The sequence below is a fragment of the Equus caballus genome, chromosome 4 (assembly GCF_041296265.1).
Source record: "Equus caballus isolate H_3958 breed thoroughbred chromosome 4, TB-T2T, whole genome shotgun sequence".
Classification (NCBI taxonomy): domain Eukaryota; kingdom Metazoa; phylum Chordata; class Mammalia; order Perissodactyla; family Equidae; genus Equus; species Equus caballus.
The window spans coordinates 81,719,926-81,747,156 of NC_091687.1; the positions used below are offsets into that span (position 1 = coordinate 81,719,926).

At 39.2% G+C, this 27,231-nt stretch overlaps 1 protein-coding gene across 7 annotated transcripts in view; it reads left to right on the top strand.

Annotated features, from left to right (window-relative positions):
• Positions 1–27,231, top strand: part of CPED1 (cadherin like and PC-esterase domain containing 1) — a 271,966-nt gene that overhangs the window by 212,417 nt on the left and 32,318 nt on the right. For all 7 annotated transcript variants that reach the window (XM_070264955.1, XM_023639557.2, XM_070264957.1 and 4 more), the window contains 2 exons: positions 11,279–11,396; positions 18,074–18,210. In XM_070264955.1, coding sequence (XP_070121056.1) covers positions 11,279–11,396; positions 18,074–18,210 — 255 coding nt within the window. The remainder of the gene's footprint in view (positions 1–11,278; positions 11,397–18,073; positions 18,211–27,231) is intronic.

Below are 27,231 nucleotides of genomic sequence, written 5' to 3' on the forward strand. Positions count from 1 at the left end.
TATCTACCATGGGAATTAATTTTAAGCCTTTAGTTAATAAGTAGTTACCCAATATGCTATTATTCAAAAGTAAAACTTATTTGAGTGACAAAGCTTGAGCTGGAAAGGGACTTTGAGGCTTTTTTTCCGCTGGAGGGAATAGATTTGGCCTGAATCATTCACTCTCTTGCCTAGTCCCACTTTTGACCAACTGTAAGCATTTTAAAGTGCAGCTGGTTATGTTTAGGGATGGCATCTGTGGCCATGAAAGGAGAGTCTTCCTTGCTGAAGAGTTAATTGGTCTGTAAATATTTCACAAACATGATCTTCGTTTCTTAGTACGGTGTGTTTTGTTTTATTTTGTTTCATTTTTCAGTCCACGAAGCGTGAGTTTGAAGTCAGATAGATCCGTGATTCCAACTCTAGCTAAACCTATTTATTAAGCTGTTTGACTTCAGAAAAGCTTCCCTAAAACTCTACAAACCTTTATTTCCTCATCTGTTGAATGAGGATAGTAATATCGACTTCAAACAGTTGTAAAGAATCGATGCATAGTGTATATGAAGTGCCTACCCTGGTGCCCGGCATAACCCAGGTTCTCTATAAATGGCATTTCCCTTTCTCCTTGCCAACTCACCAGGAGATCGGTGTCTCCCCAAGAGTTAGTCCTTAAATAAAGCAGGTGTACCTTAGCTCTTCTTTAGCCTGTGGGCTGTCCTCCCACAATTCCCACAATTTTTAAGAGAAAAATGCTTGCAGATCACAACTTATGCCATGGGATATCCATGAATGCCAATAAGATGTGACTACACAGAGCCATTGCTCTGCTCTATGAAACTCCAACAGAAGTGTTTAAAAGCCCTTTAACGGTAAGAAGATTCTTCTGTTGTTAATGTATTTTTGCCTTTCATAAAACTCTAAAATATGACTATCAAATTGTGCTAATCTTTTAATTTTTAAAATTAATTTTAGAGTTACAGGAATTTCCCAAATATCCTTCATCCAGCTTCCCCTAATATTAATATGTTACATGACCATGGTACTTTATCAATACACTTAATACTAATATTAATATTGGTACAATATATTTACCTAACCAAACACCTTATATGGATTTCACTAGTTTTTCCAATAATATTGTTTTTCTGTTCCAGAATCCCAGATTGCTTTTAGTTAGTATGTTTCTTAGTCATCTCTAATCTGTGACAGTTCCACAGTCTTTCCTTGTCTTCCATGACCTTGACTCTTTTGAAGAATGCAGGTCAGTTATTTTTTAGAATGCCTCTCAATTTGGGAGTGTATAATGTCTTCTCCTGATTAGATGAAGCTAAATGTTTGTGCAAGAATACTGCAGAAATGAAGTGTTTCTCTTGATCACTTGATGAGAGTACTGTTGGCTGGGCTTCTCCACTGCAAAGTTACGTTTTTCCCTGTGTAATTAATAAATACCTTAGGAGAGTGACTTTTACACTGTTCCTAGAGTATTTTTTGGAATATTTTTTAAAGTCAAATTAATATGCATAAAAATATGACTATACATAGAAAGGACTGTCCCATTATAGCTCAATTATTTTCACAGATATCTAAATTTTACACTGTTAGAATATGTTTATACTAAAAATTGATACTAAGTTTTGATCTCACAAGGTCATAATAGTTTGGATGTTCAGTTTTGAGTGCATCAGCACTTCCTTCTAAGCAGAATTTAGTTACTTTTAGCATGTTTTGAGCTTAACTGTGGCTGTATAAGATGCTAATTAGTGGATAATCTTTAAAAATACCATTTCGTGCTAAACAATTACTATTAAAGCCTCAAAAAAGATGAAATTTATAACTTAAGACATGTAATGAGAGAATTCTTTTGTAGCATGATGTATTCCATATGTCACTTGGTTTGAGTTCCCTTCAAGTTTTAAAATCCCACAATTCTGAGGATCATCGTGTGTGTGCACCTGTGTGTGCACATATAGGTGTCTGTAGGTGTATGCGTGTTTGCGTAGCAGTTACCAAGATGAATGTAGGCAGAAAATACATACATCGTGCCCCAAACTAGTGTAATTACGTGTTTTATTCAAATGTTCAACTCTATTTGTACCACTGAAGCAGATTTCCTACAAAAGCTACATTTTTGAGGATCACAACCTCATATGCTTTATTAGTGGACTATTTATAAGTGTTATAGTCCACGCTGAAATACTTAGACCAGCAGTTATGTTTACTTGGAGTGATCGTTATCTCCTGGGAAAACCTGCTTGCTACTTACTAGATGGCAAACGTTTGTTATTTGGTGTCACCATTATTGACAAGTACACGTCAGTTAAAAGTTGTCTTTTAACAAAATCGTCCCATTCGCTACAACATGAATGGACCTTGAGGGTATTATGTTAAGCGAAATAAGCCAGACAGAGAAACACAAACTGTATGATTTCACTCATATGTGGAAGATAAACTAACACACGGACAAAGAGAACAGTTTAGTGGTTACCAGAGGGGAAGGGGCTTGGGGGTGGGCAAAAGGGGCGAAGGGACACATTTATATGGTGACTAACAATAAGAATGTACAACTGAAATTTCACAATGTTATAAACTATTATGACCTCAATTAAAAAATAAAGAGAAAAGAAGTTACCTTTTAAAATATCTCTGTAGCCTACTGCCTCTTTCTACTCACTACTATTTCTGCTTTGGTCTATAAATAATATAAATAATAGGTTTACTCTTTTAGAATATGAAATGAACTTTTCTATTTGTCATCGTTGTTATTGACTTGCCTCTTCCCAAGCTCGCCTAGATTCTTCAAAGTATGAGAGAGACCATGGTCATACATTCTGTTCCAATTCCACCCTTCTTTGTTCACAAATCAAAAAGAACTGAACTTTTTCAAATATCCAAACATATAAATCCATTCTTTCTTTTTATTTGCATTCACTTGTACCCTTCTGGATTCCATCTGGAGCCAAAACCAGAAGTGCTGAAAGACCACAACAAAGGCTGCTTTCCCCAGAGTTTCTAGCTCACCGGAAGTGGGAAACATTAGTCATTTCACAGGCCCCGTCTCACTAGGTTTTCCAGTCCAAATTCTACAAGCCCAGAGACTCATATGTATTTCTAAATTGAGAATAGAGGGTGCCTTTCAGAAAGGACTCCAGCCAGCAGGATCACATTGGCCCCATCCTAGTTAATTTGGAGGCCATCTAGGTTAAGAAAGATAAGACTGAATATTAGTTCAGGGATTTGGAATGCGTGAGAAGTATAAAGAGGCATTCCAAATATTGATGTCGTATTAATACATTTAATTGAGTTGAACTAGTTCATCTGCTTATAATTTGTCTCAATTTTCCTTTTCCCTGAGTTCATTAGGCTCTAACTTGAAATTCTTAGGAAGTATAATGTCTGGCCACTTTTCAGCTATTTATTTAAGGAAAGAAAGATACACATTGTGTTTTCTTATATGATGGCTCATTACTACATGGATTCTGATGTGTTATAAGGAAGACTATGAATTCCAAGCAAAATAGCAAGTCAAGCTGCATATACAATCCTGCTACCCAACAGCAAGTTCCATTATTTTTAAAGAACAATTAAAATTGAAAACCTATTTGTAAACTCTCACTAAAACTGGATAAAATCAAGCATTGAAACTCATCAATTTTTAAAGCAATGTTTTTGAGATCCCTTCTTCTCAAAGTAGAACAACTTAGCTGGCTACTCATTTTCATTAAAATTCAAAGGCAATTATATAGGTAAACCTTGTTCACTGCACATAATTTATTAGAACAAACTGTAAACAAAATTCAAAATGTCTCCTACTCCTCAATAAAGATGTTTAATTTTCTACTGTCGCCTAAAAGAGTAGCTACTTAGTTAAAATTTTTGTAAGTTTTATAAAAGGAGATAGACCTTAGAGACTTATCTAATAAGAATTTTTAAACAGAACAAAATTAAAGAAGCTTAATTCATTGCCACAATCTTAAATGTGTCATCAGAATGAGCCAAGGATGAAAATCATGATTCCAAAATAATTTTACTGATTTCTTCCCACTTCCTATCTTTGTTTCCAAACACCATCCACTCTGAACTTCAATGGCCATGTTTTTCACTCAGTTCTAGAATGTTTCAGATGCTCATCCTTCTACCTGCAATATTTACTCGATTCCCTTTTAATTATGTTTTCTCTGATAAACTATAAACTCCTTGAACACAGGACAGTATTAAATGACTGTGCAGGACTATACTCTTTCACAGCCCTCAGAGGGAACCAAATCTGCCAACATCTTGATTTTGGACTTCTGGCCTTCAGACATGTGAGACAATAAATTTCTGTTGTTCTAAGCCACTTAGTTAGTGGTACTTTGTTACAACAGCCGTAGGAAATTAATAGACCTTCAAAGGAGCTACCAGTCCTTTTCTGATTTTCTATCTTTTGCTTTACCATTTTAAATACTATTTTCTTGACTTGTTTGTATTTTTAAAAATATAAGCATAATTCATACTAACAGCAAAATCTTCGAAAACATAAATAAAAAGTAAAAGTCATTTTTGCTTCCCCATCTCTGGCCTACCATTCTTCATCTTCTAAAAGAGCCACTGTTCAGAGTTTCTTGTGTATTATTCCAGAAGTTATGTATGTACCGTCAAGCATACAGAATATCTAACACTTTATTTTACTTAAATAAGATCATGGTATATATAAGGCTCTACAACTTGCTTTATTGCTCTTAATAATATTTCTCCCCTTATTTCCACTCTGCATCCTTTTTTTCTAAGAATTGCAAAATATTCCATTATATGGATGGATAAGTTATTCAACCAGTTCCCTATTGATAGACACTTGAGTTATGTGAAGTTTTCTGTTATTACACGAAGTGCTTCAGTAAATTTCCTTGAACATGAATCTTTGCAGACTTTGTAAAGTATAGCTGTAGGATAAAGTCTTAGCTGTATAATTATAGTTGAGAGATATTTCCAAATTGCCTTCCATAAACGATATGTCTCTTTCAATATGAATTTATATGCATTACATTCTTTTCTTCATGAAAAACATTCAATTTTGGCATCGCTGTAGTATGTAAAGGATGATTTCAGATGGATTATGCTGTAATCATTTACTGCTAATGTATACCCTCAGCTAATTATTCTATCAGTGTTCATTTGGTGTCTAATACAGTGACTCAAACCAAAACTTCTTGGTGTTTTATGGCTGGCTGATTATAATACAAGGAAAGCAGTTGTTAAATTTAGAGACAATGTGAAGACAGAAGACAATTCATTCCTTTGGAACAAGATAGTGACAGTAGCTCCTCAGGAGCCTAATTTATTGTGGGAAACGGCACAGTCCTGACCTGGAAAGGTACTCTGCCTTTCTGGAGGTGCCAGGGCTGTCAAGTCTGAGAGATCACTACTGACTTACTGGAAAGAGCAGCAGCCCAGGAGAAGGAGAGGAAGGGGTCTCTCTGGACGGAGCTGGGTGACACTGTATCTTTTCAAATTTAGGTGGGCATTTTACATTATTTAATGGGGGAGGGAGAGAATTGTCTCATCTTACAGCAATGATTCCGTGGGATCAAAAGAGTAGATACTGTTTAAAGATACCCACCAGATCAAAGAGTCAATTTGGCATTGCTCTAAAAATATAGCAATGTCACGTTAAAAATGAGAAATACTAAAAATTTCTTTGTGGCTAGACACTTCTGTAGGGAATTAAATGGGCTTCCAGGGGAATTGGTAACAAGAAACAGAGGACATGTTTTCATGGGTAGGGCAGGGCCCAAACCAAGGGCACCTTAATGTCTTCTGTTAGTTGCTGAAGCATTTCATGAAAAATTAAGGAAATTTTTAAAATTATGTCCCAGACATGTGTACTGTGTGCATGTTTGAACAAGAAAATCCCTGTTAATTATCTTACTGCATTCTGTTGAGAGCTCTGACAATCCACTCAGGAATTTATAAAGTCTCCAGCAAAATGATACACTCTAAATGTGGAGCTTTCTGGGGTTAATAACATTTTAAGCAACTCTGCTAAATACTACCTTGCCATGTATCTAGACTCTGGGGCTCCAAGGGAATGACGCTTAAAACCAGAAGAACTGTCGTTCGTTTTCTTGAATATGCCTGAACCTGACCAAATTACTAATCACACCAGTGAGGAAAGAAATTCGAGATGCAAATGAGTTTTTTCCTTTTAAGATGGTCTAAAATTTTTCTTATTAGTGGAATTAATCACTTTTAAGATCTAAAGGAATACTCAAAAAATTCATATAGCCTGAGAAGAATAGATTTTGTAGACTCTGAGAGGAAGAGAGAAGTTTGGCTGCACCTTATGTTTCCATAGTGGTTTGATCAAGCAGGAGTTTGTTCTTCTTCCATCGCGAGAAGTACAGAGGTAGGCAGCCCAAAGTCTTTCTATCTTTCTGTTTATGATTGCTTCATGGTCGCAACATGGCTGCTGCTTCTTCAGGCTCACATCAGCATTCCAAGTGGAAAGAAGAAACAGAGTGACAAAGAAAAAGAGGCATCAGGGAAGCAAAACTTTTCCAGAAATCCATAGCCGATTTCCACATTTCTTTGGCTAGAATTGTGTCGTATGGCCAAGTCTAGCTACAAAGGAGACTGGGAAATAGAGTTTTGTTTGGTTTTTTAATGCTAGATACATTAGTGCCTACAACAAAACAAAGGTCTTTCTTTTAGAAAGGAAGAAGGAAGAATGGGTGCCGTGTTGGCACCTACCATGGCTGCAGTACTTCAGATCATTTCACACAATTCTCTTCCCTCTGCTCTCCACCCTTCCCCGTTTTACAGTGAGAAACTAGATCAAGTGACCTACTCAATATCACACAGCCAGCTCATGACAAAGCTGGCACTAAAATTCACGACTGTGACTCCTAACACAGTGGTGCTCTTTCCAGCATATGCCACTGTTCGCTTGTTCCAGAAAATGTGCACGTAGCTGTACTGACACCACCTTTTCTTCCCTACCTCCCTCAACTCTGTCAGGCAGTCTCTGGACGTGAGTCCGCATTTGGCCATATACTTAGTTTCATTCAACTTTAAGGGTAACATTGTTTGGCTGCACCTGGAAAATGATTAATATCCACCCAAGTGGGCTGCCCTGGCTTTACAAAATAGTGAAGACTTTAACATGAAAGATTAGGATGTATGCCCTGCAAACCTACGTTAACCGCTAAAGAGAAATTCAAAAAGAAGCGCAGAATGCAATAGAATATTCTTTGGCCTAAACTACGGAGAGGAGAGTGTGATTTTAAATTTCATTTATTTCAAAATCTACGTCCCTCTCCCAGTCCCTGCTCTGTTTATCCTTTGCAATATAGATTTGATTCCTGTCCTATCTTGGAATTTACTAGAGTCGTGGTTGTTTAGTTAGAATCAACGGGCCTGACCTACCAACTGTGGTGGAACAGGAACCCGATGAGAACGTCCAGCCAAGGCAGAAACGGCACCTTGCCTGGTAATGATTCAGACACAAGACAAGGCCAAGCTTTTAAGTAGCAGGAGTGGGCACTCAGTCTGGCTCTCACTTACGCTATGCTCCTCTGTGTTCTGCATTATGTTGACTCTATTATCAAGGCTCACATGTGGGATGCTGGGTATTCAGAAAGTGCAAACATTGAACATTTTAAGATAATATCATGCTCTATTGCCGGTCATTTGTGTCAGCAGGTTTGAAGTCAGATCAGAATATGCTCCTGTATTATTATAGTAAGTTTGTTCTAAGCTGCACCAAAGAGGATAATTAGAACAAATGAGATGTAGATTTCAGTTCAGGATCGCAAGGAAACTTCTGACGGAGAGCTAGACTGTGTCCTTTGAGGTCAGGGCCTCCTATTCTCAGCATGGCACTTTACACGTTCTAGATATTAAATTAATACCCTTCCATTTTAAAGATGTGTTCAGAAATGCTTAGGAACACCTTATGAGTTAATATTCTTCCTGTAAATGAGGAATTTATAGTAGATAACCTGGGAGTTGCTATCTTAAGAAAAGATTCTATGATTTGATTATTAAAATATAGATTGTCAGGGGGCCAACCTAGTGGCGTGGTGGTTAAGTTAGCGCACTCCACTCCAGTGGCCCATGGTTCACCAGTTTGGATCCCCAGGCGTGGACCTGCACCACTCATCAAGCCATGCAGAGGTGGTGTCCCACATAGGAAATAGAGGAAGATTAGCATAGATGTTAGCTCAGGGTGAATCTTCCTCAAGCAAAAAGAGAAAGATTGGCAACAGATGTTAGTTCAGGGCCAATTTTCCTCACCAAAAAAAAAAAAAAAGATAGCGTATCAGTTTGTTAAAAAAAGACTTACTTTTATTTTGACTTAAGATGTCAGATAAATTCTTTTCCCATCTCATGACCTTTGATATGCAATTCTTTCTTCCTGAAATTCTCATCCGCTACTTTTTCACATCCTTCAGTTCAGAGGTCGTCTCCTGCCACCTGTGACTAACCCAGCTGAAATAGCCCCCATCCACTCATCAGTGACTGAGTTTGGTTCCCCACAAGACAAGCCATCAGCGCACGTGACAGTACACCATTCTCATTGATTGACACGTGCCAGTTATATGCAGGGCTTTGATAAAAGAGACTAGCTAGGGCTTCGGCAGCTGGAGTCTGCAGTCTGGACTCTCTTTCCAGTGCCTTCCAGATGAGTGTTAGGACACAATCATACACACTCACACCACAGAGACCCCAAACAATCATTGTCAGGCAAAGGTTTATCTAAATCCAGTCTTTTAGAAATATTTCATCATTATTTACATGGAAATATATATATTTAGTTATATAAAATATATGTATGTTTGTTTATTAATAAATTGACCACATCTTAATCTGAAGTACCTGAGTTTAGGTGACTTTGTGACGTGTTCATGGTATGTTTCATGTGGCATGTATTGTCCTGTAACGAAACATGCTCTTCAGTTTTTTTCTTAATTGTTTGTGTTGGAAATCTCTCCCTGTTAGTCCATTTAGATCTATCCTTATACATGTTCTTTGTGCATTGCATGAGGGTTTCTCTACAGCAGATGCTGAGAAGTCTGACTTCAGGGCTATGGAATCTGTGAATTTTTTTTTTCTGCTTTTTCTCCCCAAATCCCCCAAGTAGATAGTTGTATATTTTAGTTGTAGGTCTTTCTAGTTGTGGTATGTGGGACGCTGCCTCAACATGGCCTAATAAGCGGTGCCATGTCCGTGCCCAGGATCCGAACCAGCAAAACCCCAGGCTGCTGAAGTGGAGTGCAGGAACTTAACCACTCGGCCACGGGGCCAGCTTCTGTGAATTTTTAGTTTTAGTATAAACTGACTTCCAAAGTAGCTGAACTAATTCACACTACCCTCAGCAGTGTATGATGATAATTATTTCTCACTAACATTTGATATAAACCTTTTTTTCAATCTGATAGGTGCAGGTGACATTTTTTTCTAGCCTTAAAAAAAGGTCTAGTCTCCACCAAAAATAAACATACAGATAGAAATCACATACATACGCACTTCCCTCACATACAAATATATGTCACTCATAGATGTTTATTCAGACTAAAACTCCTCACATTATTATAAATTTTGTGTTATTTTTAATTGATTTATTATAATGAATATTTTAATACAAGTCACATTCCTAATCTTTAATTAGTGTCCTAAACCCCACTTTCAGTCATGAATTAAAAATGGAAATATGTATACCAGATCAAGATTTCAAGAAGTCCGTACTCACCCCATTCCTTTTGTCTCTTAATATCCTGGACCTTTTTGTATGAGATCTGGGACTCTGAGTTGGGAATTAGGATATTTGAAAGCATGAGGGAAGGGAACTAGAAATTGCTCATTAAAGGCAGAGTTCCAGAACAAAGAAGAGGTCAAACCAATTATTTCTGTCCATCACTGATATAAAGAGGGAGACAACTCTAACCTTTTATGCATTCAGTAAATATTTACTGTTGCCTACTGTGTGGTAGGGACTGGGTATACTTGTGAGTGAGATAATTATTTGTTCTCAGGGAGCATTCAGTCTCGTGGAAAAGACTCAATAATAAACATAATAACCAAATGGTGAAGAGTGCAGAGGAAACAAATGGTGCTAACGTGGACAAGAGCAGGGATACGTAATTGTGCTAGAATTTCAAGAAGGCCTTGCTGAGACCTAAAACCCAAAAAGACGCTCTCCATGCAAAATTTGGGAGAAGGCATTCCTGACAGAGAGTGTAGCCTTTTTCCCTGCCCTAAATTGTGGTGGACTGAGGGAACCTCATGAGAAGGGCCGCAGTGGAAGCAGGTGAGGTAGCACAGAAGGACGCAGGACAGGTCCAGGGGCCAACAGCTTTGTAGAATAAGCTAGAGAAAACGAGAGTAGGCCAAACTGCTGGAGCAAAGCAGAGAGGAGAAGAGAGGTTTCAGAGAGGCAACGGTCTGCTCTTCTCCATTGCACACATCAGACCGTGGAAGGCGCTGCTTGGTACAGAACGCGTCTCTACAATGGTATTCATGCAGTGAGATGATACCTACTTTTTTTTTTTTGAGGAAGATTAGCCCTGAGCTATCTACTGCCAATCCTCCTCTTTTTGTTGAGGAAGACTGGCCCTGAGCTAACATCCATGCCCATCTTCTTCTACTTTATACGTGGGGCGCCTACCACAGCATGGCCTTTGCCAAGTGGTGCCATGTCCGCACCCGGGATCCGAACCGGTGAACCCCAGGCTGCCAAAGCAGAGCATGCGAACTTAACCGCTGCGCCACTGGGCCAGCACCCAGGATGTTACCTACTTTTATAAATATATGAAGATGTTTTGAATAAACTGTATGTATTCAATCACATTTTTGGCCTATCAAGCTCTTGAATAAATGTTCATTGAAATGAAATTCATCTGTCAAACTAATATTCTCCCCAAATGTTTCCCATTTCCCTTCTCACATTAACTGACTTTTGCACAATATTAGAGGATAATATCGTCCTCTATTATATATGTTATATTTTTAATGAATCAACACATAGGTATATTTTTAAAGTAGAACTTGCGTCTATTTCTTTAAAAGTTGGCAGAGCAATAACTTGAATGTCAATGCCAAAATAAAGATTAAATTGTCATTAGAATTTATATGAATCTCCAGTCATAGGTAACTACTTATAGTACAAAAACTATTGATAGGTCAATACCCCAAGAAAGGTAAATGAGAATTGCTCCCTTTTATCCATAAAGCTTATTTGGTAAAGGAAATCTTATTTTTTAGATTTGATTATTATAGATCAGGTTAATTACTGTGACAGCTGATTTCTATCATTTTAATGCAGGACTGTGGCTTATTGATTCACCCGGAGGAAGCCTGTGGGTTACAGACTATTTCTTCTGACTACATTGAAGCAATTTCACAGCCTGAACTAAAGATTTGTCCATCTGGGGATGCAAAAGGTGACTATCACATTTGATATTATTTCTCTTTTAAAAGATCCTTTAATATAGATAAGTATATGCTTATCAAGGTAATATATCACTTTTTCATTAGTATGAACTGCAACATATATAATTCATGTAAATGCATGGTTTTAATGCATGAAATATTTTGATTAATCTAATGCTTTTCTCTTTACCCTGTGCTCTTTGCCTGGTTAATCCATGCTCATCTGCAGATCCCAGCTCAAAAGTCACGTATGCCAGAAGAGAGCCTTCCTTGAGCCTCTGATTTGTTTCCTTCTTCTATACTCCCATAGCACCCTGTGTTTTCTTCTGCAGCAGCTACACCAATACTTAAATGATTAAGTATGCAATTATTTGTTTGTTTGATATCAGCCTTCTCAGGCTGTCCACTGCATAAGGGCAAGGAGTCTGATTTGCTCACATGGTATCAATCCACTTAGCACTCTCATTTCTGCAGAGTAGGCACAAAATAAATATCTATTGACCTTGTGAATCAAAGAACTGTAGAGTATATACGTTCAGTTTTAAATCATTTCCTTTAATTAAAAAAAAATCTTTGGAATGATCACTAGTGTCTCCCATATTTTAAGTATTATAGAGGTAGGAAAATTGTGATATCAAATTCAAATTACAGTGTTCCATCCTGCCTAAGCCTAGAGCAGACCTGGAATGGGAGACTTTGGTGCCACTGTCCACATTCCCTGTTTCTCTCCCTCCCCAGCCCTCTTCTTCAGTGGAGACTAGTGGGGTCCAACCAGAGCTGGGACTAAAGATGAGGCAACAAGAGGAGCAGGGAGCATCTACTCTGAGATTCCTGGTGACCATATCGGCCTCCTGACCTCAGGTCTCCCTTCATGTAAAAAGTCTGAGAAAACACTCCGGAGCTTTGCTCCCCTTGCCATGAACTTCACACCACAGCTTGAATGAGCAATGAGTTTCACAAATGGGCAGGACAAATTGCAATTTGGCATGCACAGTTAGCAAAAGTGGGCATATCCCTGTTCTTGCACATGTGTTCTAAATAATAAATGACAGTTAGTGCATAGGGAGGCATTTACCCGTTATGGTGTGTTGGGTGGTATGATTTATGATTCTTGGCTAAACGAGATATATACTCTTACATACAAAGAAGATACCGATGTGTCCAGTTAAGTATTTTTTTATCAGATGACAATTTATGAGAATCATAAAACAGCTTAATTCTATTCCTCCTACTGAACCAAGTCAGAAGTTCCTCAGCAAAATGTTGACGATACATTACTGAGATTCTTCAAGAAGTGGCAGCTTCTTCTGTCCATTAAATTTGCAGTACCATATGCCAGGCCCTGATATGAAGCTGTCTTCATGCCTGGTCCGTACAGGAGAGGCCGGCATAGAACAGGAGGCTTCTGGTAACTTGAGTATTGAGGAGGCCTCTTTAGAGAAGCCCCCAAAACTGACTCCCCAGTCAAGCCCATGCTCCTTAGCCTGACAATTCCAGCCCTCCGTAATCTGACCCTTCCTACCTCTCCCAACTTCTCCCACCCTTTCGGCCTCACATCATGCCAATAATGCTGCTGCTGCAGGACTCCAGGCTCTTGTCCATGCTGTTCCCTTCTAAAAGTCTTCTTCCCACGTTGGCCTAATTCTCCTGATGCTGTATCTTCCTCTCCAGGAAGCCCTTCTTTACCACCCTCCCTCAACTCACCCCCCAAATTAGCTTCTCTTCCGTGCTCCCAGAATACCTTGGGCACATGTCTACAATAGCACTTAACTCATCATGTTTCAGGTATTTCATGTACATGTTTCTCTCTCTTTCTCTAATTAGTCTTCAAAGTGGAAATGATGCATCCGAACAAGGGGAGGGAGAGACCCCAGACAAACCACAGGGATGAAGCTAGTAAAGATTAAAATATGTGCACATTTATTTTTATCTAATCATTCTTATTTTTGTTTTATAATGGACATAATATATACATATAGGAGTATATGTACATATATTACAGTGTATATGTATTAATATATTGAAAGTGCATTAGCGGGAAGTTTTTCCTACTGACTGCTCTAGGTTGTATGTTTCTCCAGAGAAGAGATTGTCTCTTAGTCATCTTTCAGTGTCTAATACATGATTTAAAAGTGGTTGCTGAACTAAAACCAAGATCCGAGCCCTCCTCCCTTCCACAGAAGATCTGAGCATCCAGGACACAATCAATTAGGGCTAACCGCTCCACCCTTGAGATTCTAAAGACCTAAAGATTCAAAGTAAATGAGTGAGGTTGGAAATAGCAGTTTACAAGAATGGATTTTTTGCTGCTGGAAGTGATCTCATTCCTTGGTAGTAGGACTCCCTCCTGTTGAAAGAAACTGTCATGGTGACAACACTGGAAGGAAGTTTATGTAGGCACTCTGACTTTAGCTTATATGGCCACAGATTGGTTCCAAAATCTTATTTTCACAGCACATTACAGTTATTTGGCAGAACTGGATCAATTTTTTCACCTTGCCAATGTAATGATGGTCAAAATGTCTTTTCAATAACACTAGCTAATATAATTTGGAGTGAGTGGTTTTTTTTTAATTCTTAAGTTGATATCTAGCCTTTAGAAAATAATTTAACTATAAGATACAACCTAAGAATAAAATCTCTTGCTTAAGAAAGGAAAAACAATTCTTCTAATTTGGAGAAAGAAGAAATTTATACAATGATTGTCCAGTGAGAGTTACCTTTAAGTAAAACAGTTCAGGTTGCATTTTATGATAATGTAAACAATAGATTTTACCATGTCTTCTCTTTAGCAAGGAAATACGACGACTTACACTTTACTATGTCTCATATTGAAAAATATAGATGTCTTTTTTCTTCTTAAGTAAAAACTGTTTTATTTTATAGCGTTATAGAGTCAGGAATTAGTGCTATCATCTGTATGATTTTGCTTCTCACCATGGCCCTAAATCACCAAGCTGAACTTTTTTTCTCCATTATATCACCCAATCTGATTCCCTTAAATGGCTGAAACCTAACTTGCATTAAATATAAAGCCATAATTATAAATTAAATAACTTCTCCCAAAAGGCAATTTCATTCCTCAGAATGTTATTCTCTAAAACATATGTCATACTTTATTTCAGAAATCACATCTTTGATTCATTCAACGTTTAAATATATAACACAGAATTTATGTCCTTCTTCTTGACAATTTTAGTTAAGAGCTGGTATCATTTAAAATGTCAAGAAACTCTAGTCCTGCAGATGTTCTACAGATGTCTATTTCAAGCAGTATTACTAACTCACAATAAAAAAAGGCATTGTTAACCAGCACAAAAATGCAAAGAGTTACGACAGTATAAATATATAGCAGTATGAACATTTGGGGCCAAGTTTTCAGAGACCCAGCCGGACGTCTTTTTTATGTGCATACGATTCTGCCCACAAACTAATTGCACCCATATTTGAATCTTTGTGCATGCAATCGGCCACTTGTTTCTTCAGCCTTAGCAGCAAATCGCCAAAGAAGGCCTCAGTCTGTGCAAAATAAACTGTCAGCAAGGTTAGCGGGAGAAAGAGTGTCATGGGGAAAGGATGCCTGTGTTCTTAGATACTCAAGGATCTGATGAAAACTGAGCCTTTCAAAATATTACTAGACATAATCTCATTAGCAGAACACATTTATGTCCCCAACATACTGCCATCCAATTAGGAAGAAAATTAACAATCTTTTTTTAAAACGTAATCTTTGTCAGCACATGAATCCACTGAACAAATTCAGCTTTTCAAAATAAGATAAGTTCATTATAACAACCTGTTTGTGGGCTTTCCTATAAGTGCTGCCAAAGAGACTGTTGAGCTATGTTTCATTTCAACTGATGATTTTGTGCTGACCCAGCCTAACATGAGAAGAGGATCAGCAGATTGGAGACTCGGAGACCTCAGTACTGGTCCAGCCCTGTCATTAACAGCATTATCCAGCTTCTGTCATTTAACTCTTTGGACCTCGCTTTACCTCATCTGTAACAGAGGAGGATGGAAAGAAGGGGTTCCAAGGCCCATTCCCACCTCACCCAAGAGGATTTTAGATGCCCACCGAATGCACATCTCTAGGAAGAAAAGGCTCCTCTGGAAGGAAGTTTCCTTGAGGAATTCATCAACAAAGGTTCAACTTAGGGCTGTGTGTAAGCCACATAGTATTAGAAGGAGCCAAGCAAAGATGTGAAGGGGTTGGTGATTGATTGCAAACTCTGTATGCCGGAGCACAGTTAGAATTAGAAAGTAAGATATATTCAGAATGAAAAACACAAAAAACATTGCAAATGAGAATTGGATGGAGAAAGAAATTCTTTTGAGGATAGTCTTGATTTTGCCCTTCAAAAACCAGCACCTTTCCTAAATGTGTTGTTGTATCTGTGTTGCATCTTTTAGGAGTACTGCTATTGCCTACATATGGAAACTCTGGGAACCCCTTTCACCTCGCAGATCTTTTTCCCTCCAGTGTATACACTCTCTTGTGGAGGCCAGTCCCTTCTTCAGTCTCACTCCTGTCAGGCCCACCTTGTCACTGTCGCTAAAGTACCACCCATTTCATCTCTCCAATTTTGTCTATCTATAAGACCCGATTACATTTTATGTGCTCCATAGAACCTCCCAGACAACTCTGGCTCCCGCGGTGCTTTCTTTATTCTGAACCACCATGGCTTACTTAAGGTGGGGGTGGAGGAGTAAAATATATTAATCAATTTCTAGATATCGGGCACTATGGCAGGGGCCATACATATTTTCCTTATAGAGAAAAGATGAAGTGATTTGTCCAAGTTAAACAGTGGTGCTCAACCTTGGCTGCATACGGAATCACCTGAAAATTATTGAAAAAGTACTGATGCCTGAGTGCCCTACCCCGTGGTTCTGAATTAATCAATCAGGATACAGCCTGGGTGTGGGGATTTTAAAAATCTTTCCAGGTGACTCTAACATGCGGTGGTGAGGTCCACAGAGCTGGTTGGAGGCAGAGCCCAGGTGTGCGTGTAAGGACCACACAGATATTTTTACTCAATTATGCGTTATGTATTATTATACTATACTTATTTTACATGTCTAAATTGTAACCTTCTAACCTGATTATAAAGTTTTGAGGTTTAGCATTATAGTTAAGAGGCTTAAACAAGTTAATATATTAAAGTGCTCAGAATATCCCCAGCATCTGGCAAGTGCTATGAAAATGTTAACTATTTTTTAAAATTATTATGGTATTTAATGCCAATAGCACCTAACATCTAATAAGGTAGACACTTCAATAATACGTTAAGTTAAAATCCACCTAGAAAGTAATATTTTCTTTTATCTTCCCCCGTTTCTCTTTCTACATATACCCCCACTTTTCCCTTTCTGTGCTCAACTAGTGTGCCATGAACTAGAACTCCTTTCATATTTTATTATTTGTAACTATTTCCACATACACGCAAACACTCACATACACAATTCTGACATCCCTGAAGTCATGAAATGTAAAATATATCATAGTCATCCCCTGAAAGTAGAAATTCTTCCTATTAAAATTAATGTCACACCAGCTATTTTTGTTAGCTGTACCGCAAATCAAAGCCAGAAGGGATAAAGTTGTTAAAATCTTTTCTTTCTAACTCAAAAAGTAGCTGGGAATGTTAGGTCCTCAATATTTTAAAGAGGAATGTATGGTAGTAACTTAACTAAGACCTTCGGGGTAGAGCAGATGCTGGTGACATCAGGGTGTTCTCCACAAGGGAGATAAATAACCACTCTATTTCATGTACTAGTTCAAACTCCATTTCTGAAAAGATGAACAAGGAAAAAAAATAGTTTCTTGATTTTTTCCTAATAAATTATTAATGTATCCACTCACACTAAAAGCTGGAGTGTTTCGAATACATATTACTTTATCAATAAAATAGAAAAGATCTTAAACGCACTGAGAATACTTATATATTTTATAAACATTTACTAAGCTTGTGGCCTGCTTTGTGCCTGAAGTCTGCTAGTAACAAAGGTGAATATGATCTCATAGCTGCACTAGATACATTGAATACATTATCCCATTAAATCCTCACGCCAATCATGGGAGAAGAACAGTACTCACCTCATCTTATAGCTGAAGAAACAAGGCAACAGAGCTGGAAAGAAGTAAAGAGGTAAAGAGGTTCATACCAAAAAGGCCATCAATCGAATTAGGGAATGATCAGTAGTCTTCGAAACAACAAATTTGCAGAATATGAAAGTAATTCTCTAATATCTTGACTCTTGAGAGCAGGGAATATATCTATTATTGGATCTAACCTAAGCGTGTGTTGGGCTCATAAATGTTTGTGGCCAACTGCCTCAATATTAGTAGCTCCCCATCTACTTTGGTCCTATGAAGTGCCTAATGTACTATTTAAAAATAAGTCACAATTGAGTAGTACCCAATCATTCAATTCTTCATGAGTATGTGGTTTCATGGAATGGAACTCATACTTGATTTTAGCATGAGCTGTTTTATTTCAGAACACTACTGCATGTTGTGATTCTATTTAGTTGGCAGGAGGCGATGCATTGCTCCCCTGGATTCATATGGTAAGAGTGGTCTTCTCTCTGTAATGGGGTACCATAGCTGAATTCTAAAGTTACTTGCAAACTGTAATTTCACCAGTAGAAACTGAACCAAAGGAAGTTCTGCTGTCTATTCCAGGTCAATGGATCGTGCCCTGCCTTAGTTGTTCAGACAACAGGACCTGCGACTGGAGAGAAATAACTTGGCAACCCCACAATTGCCAATATGGTGTCCTAACTAAACCTCAACTACAGCACTGCCTGGGAGGAAGGAAGGTAGGTTCTGGATCCAGTAGGGGAAGCCTTTAATTTATGCCACTTGCAGCACCAAAAGCCACACAATTGTATTTACCAGATCAATTCCTGCTTTCTCTGCGGATGATAACTAACTCAATGCAATTTAGCTTTTGGGATCATATGTTACCATATGATGTTACCATAGAAGACCCTTAACAATTCTTGCTCAAAATGCTCAATTATTTTCAAATAAGTCTACTTGACAGATGGAGGATATTAAAGTCATGTCCTGTGCTGACCCAATTCCATGCTGGTTTTCTCAGCACAAATTGGTAAGAGCTTGCCACGTCAACTCACAGTTGGCATTCAGAGCAGCTGGCCTTGTCAACTGCAGCTCTAGCAAGGCCCTGCGGTGAAAACAGACATCTGTAGCTTGCACAAAGAGTGAAATGTTGCTGCATGTGAGACTCACTTCTGCTCGAGCTTACCAAGTGCATGGCCTTGTTTTTCCACACTAACCTTCCTGATCTTCTTTCACGTTCCCGGGCAGGTCTCGCATGGACCTCACTAGGCTGCTTTCCCTTTATTGGGGCTTCTAAGCTGATTTCTTGGACGTGCAGTGTCTTCTTGCTAGGTGCGCTCTGAGTAGGTAGATTCCGGCAGAGCTCTCGGACGTGCGAACTGGGCATATAGACTGAGATGCTTGGGTAACATGAAGTAAGTAATCCTTATCCAGATTTTCAAAGTACTTTTTATTAGATGGACGTTGCCTAACAAACCGTTTGTAGGCTCTCACACATGGACGAGACTGAATTCAAAAACAGATTTTTTTTAAAAGCCGTCTTAATGCATAAAGAGAAGAGCACTGGACTGAATGTGGGCCAATTTTTCAGATCAGGCTTATGTTCAAATTTTCTACTAGCAGATAATTTAAGAAGAGTGATGGAGGTGAGGGGCAGGACAGAGGATGGACATCTTCTTCATGGTGATTCCAGTATAAATTTCCTAATTTTCGTGACTGAGAATATCTCTAAAGTTAAAGCAGCAGTATTAGTTACTTTTAAAAAGGGAAGAGGTGCCGGCCTGGTGGCACAGCAGTTAAGTGTGCACATTCCGCTTCAGCAGCCTGGGGTTCGCTGGTTCAGATCCCGGGTGCGGACATGGCACCGCTTGTCAAGCCATGCTGTGGTAGGCGTCCCACATATAAAGTAGAGGAAGATGGGCACGGATGTTAGCTCAGGGCCAGTCTTCCTCAGCAAAAAAAAAGGGGGAGGAGGGGCAGAAAACAAACCTTTAGAACTTTAGCAACTGTCAGTTAATATTATTACTAACAGAGCATTGATTCTGTTCAAGGAACTTGCTAAATTTTTATGTCTTAAGTCTGACCAGGCTGTAAGCTTCATGAGGGCAGAGAATGTGTTTGAATCACTGCCATAATCTCACTGCTTAGCACAATTTTTGATACATAATGTTCACTTAATAAACATTTCTTGAGTTAATAGATAAATTAAAATTTTGTTTATTCCTAATTGCAATTCTATGAGGTAGATATTATTTTATCTGTTTTCTATCTAAGAAAATTAAAGCTCAGAAAGATTGAATAATTCTCCCATGATCACGTATGTAGTGAATGACTGCTACTTAGGCATTTTTTTTATTAAGGTTATGAAAGTTAACATCCTTGTGAAATTACAGTTGTACATCATTATTAGTCATATTGTAGGTACACCACTTCACCCCTAGTGCCCTCCCCCGAGCCCCCTTTCCCTGGCAACCACGTATCAGTTCTCTTTGTCCATATGTTAACTACCACCTATGAGTGGAGTCATACAGAGTTCTTCTTTCTCTGTCTGGCTTATTTCACTCAACATAATACCCTCAAGGTCTATCCATGTTGTTGTGATTGGGACGAGTTTGTCCTTTTTTATGGCTGAGTAGTATTCCATTGTATATATATACCACATCCTCTTTATCCAATCATCAGTTGCTGGGCACTTAGGTTGGTTCCATGACTTGGCTATTGTGAATAATGCTGCGATGAACATGGGGGTGCATGGAACTTTTGGAATTGCTGATTTCAGGTTCTTAGGATAGATACCCAGTAGTGGGATGGCTGGGTCATAGGGTATTTCTATTTTTAACTTTTTGAGAAATCTCCATACTGTTTTCCACAGTGCCTGTACCAGTTTGCAGTCCAACCAACAGTGTATGAGGGTTCCCTTTTCTCCACAACCTCTCCAACATTTGTCACTCTTGGTTTTGGATATTTTTGCCATTCTAACAGGCATAAGGTGATATCTTAGTGTAGTTTTGATTTGCATTTCCCTGATTATTAGTGATGATGAGCATCTTTTCATGTGTCTATTGGCCATCCGTATATCTTCTTTGGAGAAATGTCTGTTCATGTCCCCTGCCCATTTTGTAATTGGGTTGTTTGATTTTTTATTGTTGAGTTGTGTGAGTTCTTTGTATATTATGGAGATTAACCCTTTGTTGGATAAATAATTTGTGAATATTTTTTCCCAATTAGTGGGCTGTTTTTTTGTTTCAATCCTGTTTTCCCTTGCCTTGAAGAAGCTCTTTAGTCTGATGAAGTCCCATTTGTTTATTCTTTCTATTGTTTCCCTCATGTGAGGGGTTATAGTGTCCAAAAAGATTCTTTTGAAGCTGATGTCAAAGAGTGTACTGCCGATATTCTCTTCTAGAAGACTTATTGTTTTAGGCCTAATCTTTAGGTCTTTGATCCATTTTGAGTTTATTTTAGTAAATGGTGAAAAAGAATGGTCAATTTTCATTCTTTTACATGTGGCTGTCCAGTTTTCCCAGCACCATTTGTTGAAGAGACTTTCTTTTCTCCATTGTAGGCCCTCAGCTCCTTTGTCAAAGATTAGCTGTCCGTAGATGTGTGGTTTTATTTCTGGGCTTTCAATTCTGTTCCATTGATCTGTGCATCTGTTTTTGTACCAGTACCATGCTGTTTTGATCACTGTAGCTTTGTAGTATGCTTTGAAGTCAGGGATTGTGATGCCTCCAGCTTTGTTCTTCTTTCTCAGGATTGCTTTAGCAATTCGGGGTCTTTTGTTGCCCCTTATGAATTTTAGGATTCTTTGTTCAATTTCTGTAAAGAATGACATTGGAATTCTGATTGGGATAGCATTGAATCTGTAGATTGCTTTAGGTAGAATGGACATTTTAACTATGTTTATTCTTCCAGTCCATGTGCGTGGAATGTCTTTCCATCTCTTTATGTCGTCGTCGATTTCTTTCAAGAAGGTCTTGTAGTTTTCGTTGTATAGATCTTTCACTTCCTTGATTAAATTTATCCCAAGGTATTTTATTCTTTTTGTTGAGATCGTGCATGGGATTGAGTTCTTGAGATCTTTTTCTGTTAGTTCATTGTTAGCATATGGAAATGCTACTGATTTATGTATGTTGATTTTATACCCTGCAACTTTGCTGTAGTTGTTGATTGTTTCTAATAGTTTTTCTATGGATTCTTTGGGGTTTTCTATATATAAGATCATGTTGTCTGCAAACAGCGAGAGTTTTACTTCTTCGTTGCCTATTTGGATTCCTTTTATTTCTTTTTCCTGCCGAATTGCTCTGGCTAACACCTCCAGTACTATGTTGAATAAGAGTGGTGAAAGTGGGCACACTTGTCTTGTTCCTGTTCTGAGAGGGATGCGTTTCAGTTTTTGTCCATTGAGTATGATGTTGGCTGTGGGTTTGTCATATATGGCCTTTATTATGTTGAGGTACTTTCCTTCTATACTTATTTTATTGAGGGTTTTTATCATAAATGGATGTTGGATCTTGTCGAATGCTTTCTCTGCATCTATTGAGATGATGATGTGGTTTTTGTTTCTCATTTTGTTAATGTAGTGAATCACGTTGATTGACTTGCGAATGTTGAACCATCCCTGTGTCTCTGGTATAAATCCCACTTGATCATGGTGTATAATCTTTTTGATATATTGCTGTATTTGGTTTGCCAAAATTTTGCTGAGGATTTTTGCATCAATGTTCATCAGTGATATTGGCCTGTAGTTTTCCTTCTTTGTGTTGTCCTTGTCAGGTTTGGGGATCAGGGTGACGTTGGCTTCATAGAATGTATTAGGGAGTGCTCCATCTTCCTCTATTTTCTGGAATAGTTTGAGAAGGATAGGTATTAAATCTTCTTTGAATGTTTGGTAGAATTCTCCAAAGAAGCCGTCTGGTCCTGGACTCTTATTTTTGGGTAGGTTTTTGATTACTGTTTCTATTTCTTTACTTGTGATTGGTCTATTCAGATTCTCTATTTCTTCCTGATTCAGTTTGGGTAGGTTGTATGAGTCTAGGAATTTATCCATTTCTTCTAGGTTGTTCAATTTGTTGGCATATAGTTTTTCATAGTATTCTCTTATGATCCCTTGTATTTCTTCGGTATCTGTTGTGATTTCTCCTCTCTCTCGTTTCTAATTCTATTTATTTGAGACTTCTCTCTTTTTTTTTTTTAGTGAGTCTGGCTAAGGGTTTGTCGATTTTGTTAATTCTTTCAAAGAACCAACTCTTTGTTTCATTGATCCTTTCTACTGTCTTTTTTGTTTTAATATCATTTATTTCTGCTCTAATTTTTATTATTTCCCTCCTTCTACTGACTTTGGGCTTTGTTTGTTCTTCTTTTTCTAATTCCGTTAGGTGTCATTTGAGGTTGTGTATGTAAGATTTTTCTTGCTTATTGAGGTGAGCCTGTATTGCAATGAATTTCCCTCTTAGGACTGCCTTTGCTGCATCCCAAATCATTTGGTACAGTGTGTTTTCATTTTCATTTGTCTCCAGATAATATTTGATTTCTTCAATAATCCATTGTTTGTTCAGTAGCATGTTGTTTATTCTGCACATTTTTGGCCCTTTCCCAGCTTTATTCTTGTAGTTGATTTCTAGTTTCATAGCATTATGATCAGAAAAGATGCTTGATATTATTTCAACCCTCTTGAACTTATTGATGCTTGCTTTGTTTCCCAAGATATGGTTCATCCTTGAGAATGTTCCATGCACACTTGAGAAGAATGTGTAACCTGCTGCTTTTGGATGAAGTGTCCTGTATGTATCTATTAGGTCCATCTGATCTAATTTTTCATTTAATTCTATAATTTCCTTGTTGATTTTCTGTCTGGATGATCTGTCCATTGGTGTTAATGCGGTGTTGAGGTCCCCTACTATTATTGTATTGCTGTTGATGTCTCCTTTTATTTTTGTTAATAGTTTCTTTACGAATTTTGGTGCTCCTGTGTTAGGTGTGTATATATTTATAAGTGTTATGTCATCTTGGTGGAGCGTCCCTTTTATCATTATATACTGCCCCTCTTTGTCTTTCTTTATCTGTTTTTCTTTGAAGTCTACTTTGTCTGGTATAAGTATGGCAACACCTGCTTTCTTTTGTTCATTATTAGCTTGGAGTATTGTCTTCCATCCCTTCACTTTGAGTCTGTGTTTGTCTTTGGGGCTGAGGTGTGTTTCCTGGAGGCAGCATATTGTTGGATCTTGTTCTTTGATCCATCCTGTCACTCTGTGCCTTTTGATTGGAGAGTTCAATCCGTTCACGTTTAGCGTGATTATTGAAATGTGGGGGCCTACTGTTGCCATTTTATCACTTGTTTTCTGGTTCTTTTGCATTTTGTCCTGATGGAGAGCTGTTACTTTGTGTTATTGTCCTTCTGCTTATCTCCTTTGTTCTGGATTTTGAAACCCCTTTCCTTTTTTTGATTTTTCAGGAATGAGGTTCTTCCTGAGCATTTCTTGAAGAGGAGGTTTTGTGGCGATGAACTCCCTTAACTTTTGTTTATCTGGGAAAGTTTTTATTTCTCCATCGTATTTGAAGGATATTTTTGCTGGCTGCAGGTTTTTGTCCTTGAGAGTTTTGAATATTTCATTCCAATCTCTTCTAGCCTGTAAGGTCTCTCCTGAGAAATCTGCTGATAGCCTTATGGGGTTTCCTTTGTAAGTTATTTTCTTCTGCCTGGCCGTCCTTAGTATTTTCTCTTTGTCATTGACTTTTGCTAGTTTCACTACTGTATGCCTTGGGGTTGGTCTTCTTGCATTAATAAAGTTTGGAGATCTATTGGCTTCTGTCACATTGAGTTCCATCTCTCTTGCCAAGTTTGGAAAGTTCTCGGCTATTATTTCTTTGAACATGCCTTCTGCCCCCTTCTCCTTCTCTTCTCCCTCTGGTATACCTGTAATCCTTATGTTGCATCTCCTAATTGAGTCGGATAATTCTCGGAGAGTTTCTTCATTTCTTTTTAGTCTTAGTTCTCTCTCCTCCTCTGTCTGCAGCATTTCTATATTCCTATCCTCCAAATTGCTTATTCTGTCCTCCATATTATCGACCATACTGTTCAGAGTGTCCAGATTTTTCTTAATCTCCTCCATTGTGTTCTTCATCTCCAGTATTTCTAATTGGTTCTTCTTTATAGTGTCAAGCTCTTTTGTGACATAGCTCCTGAACTCATTGAGTTGTCTATCTGAATTCTCTTTTAGCTCCTTGAGTTTTTTAATAATGGCAGTTTTGAAATCATCGTCATTTAGGTTATAGATTTCATTGTCTTTGGGATTGTTTTCTGGGTGCTTATCATTTTCCTTCTGTTCTGGAGATTTAATATATTTTTTCATACTGCTTGATGGCGTGGATTTGTGCCTCTGCATAGAGATAGAGTTTAGTCACTGCTTCCACTTGTTTCAACTGGTGTTGGGGGGGGGGGGACAGCTGTTTAGACTGCACCAACCAGGAACCCTGTCAGCTGTTACTGACTGGACCTGGACCCCTCCTCATAGTCACAGTGGTCCTGTGGGGTCCCTCGTTGGTTGTGGGGGCAATCACAAGGGGGCCTCAGGCTGCTGGTGCCTACTGTTGCAGCCCACTTAGACGTGCTCCCTCCTTGTGGTCTGCAGCAGTGTTGTGGGCTTTCCCAGCAGCCAGGAGGAAGATCACCTATAATTGCCGCTTTGTCCCTAACAGAGCCCACAAGATCACACTTGTCCACTATAGGTCCCAGCTGAGCTATGGGTATCTTCTGCAGTCTGTCGTTAGCTCACATAGCTGTGCTACTTTTGCCCCAGGGCCTTCCCGCCTTGCGATTGCCAGTCAGGACCTCTCCACTAGTCCTGTGCAGAGGCTTTCGCTGAGGCTGCTGTAGGAACCTGGAGTTCCCCACTGGGCTACGTAGCCATTTCAGCAGAGCTCCATTCTGCCCCATTCCACTCTCGCAGGATCTCTGGGAGCCCCTTGCCTCATCTGGGACATGGCCAGAGTCCGTGGGCCTGGCGGTGGCTTGTAAGCTGCTGGGCGCTGGACCTCCAACCGTGTCCCCAAGCACGTCCACAGGAAGTCCGGATGCCCCCTGCACCGACCCGTGTGCCGGAGACCATGGGCCCAGCAGCAGCTTGCGGTCTTGTGCCGTGCCAGGGAATCTGACCCCCAGGAGCTTCCCTTTATTCTGGATTCTGGGTGGGGCCTCCCTGCTAATGGTGAGCAGAGGCCTTCCCTACTAGTGGGTGTGGGACCCTGGGGATTCCCCCTGGGCTTAGGTGTAATCACAGGGGGCTTGTTTAGGGCTGTTGTCACCTGTTTCCACTGTTGCTCCATTGGTGAGTGTACACTCCTGCCCTTGGTGTGTGGTGATGCTATGGAGGAGTCTGTTGGAAGAGAGCCTCCTGCAGGAACTAGGCTGTCCAGGGGTCAGGGGTCGGAGAGTTTTCACCTATTTCAACCTCCTCCCGGGGGGAAGTCCCTCCGCCTTCCGATGTATAGTAGCACGAGACTCTTAGGCGTCTTGAGATGCTATCTGGATATCCTTTGTTAATCGGTGAATGTCCAATTAGTTGTAGATTCAACGGGGGAGAGATGAAGACCACTCACTCCGCCGTCTTGGTCCCGCCTATTCTACTTAGGCATTTTTAACTGTCAACTTGGACAACTCAACCCCCATATCTTAGAAATGCAGGACCGGGAGAAGCGAAAATGATTGTTGCCATAACAGTCAGCCTTCTGTAAGCTCTCTCAGAGTACTGTTCTGACCTCAAAATTTAAAGTGTTCAGGAAAATTCCAAGATGTCGCAGTCTATTAACCTGAAAGGCAGTAGATATTAATTTAGGTTCATCAGTAAATTCGACGTGACACGTATTGCTTCTGAGGCTCATTTTCGTCCTCTGTAAAATAATAAGAAGCCTATGCCATAGATTAATCAGCTCTGTGGAAAGCTGAAAGCTTTCTTCCTTGTCTGCCATCGACCAGAGGGCTTAAACAACAGACATTTATTTCTCACAGTTCTAGAGGCTGAGAAGTCAAAGATCTGGGAGCCAGCATGGTTAGGTCCCGGGGAGAGCCCTCTTCCCAATTTCCATTGTCCGTGTTTTTGCTGTGTCCTCACAAGGCAGAGAGAGAGCTCTAGTCTCTTCCTCTTATAAGGGCACTAATCCCATCCTGGGGTCTCCACCCTCATGACCTCATCTAAACCTAATTACCTCCCAAAGGCCCCACCTCCAAATACCATCACATGGTGAGTTAGGGTTTCAACCTATGAATTTTAGGGGGCCGCAAACATGTAGTTCTTAATACTGTGTCTTCTAATTTCAAGGCTGATTATCAGCAACTCTACAAAGTAATGGTAAGAAAATGGGAAAATCCCTTTTTCCTACCTGTTAGAGAGATGCAACATTGCAAAGTCTGAAAATAAAGGCCTGTGTTCAGATTAGGTGATGCCAGCAGAGGGCAGCTAGCTGGCTGCTTAACAGCGAGGGCTTAGCTTAGTGATTCTCCTAGTCCGGAGGCGTCCTTCAGACTTGCATGCTCAGAAACTCAAATTTGCCAGCACACTGGCAATGGTCCTACAGAGTCTGATTTGTTTACCAGGATGCTAATTTATTCTGTACACAACAGGGAAGCATTGCACATTTTTAGCAGAGGAGTGGCACAACCAGAATTAGAAAAATCATCCCGCAGCAGTATGAAGACTGCCTGGGGGGAGGAAATGGGTTCCCGGGAGGCAGAGGCTTGTTTAATGGAAAAATTCCATCATGCA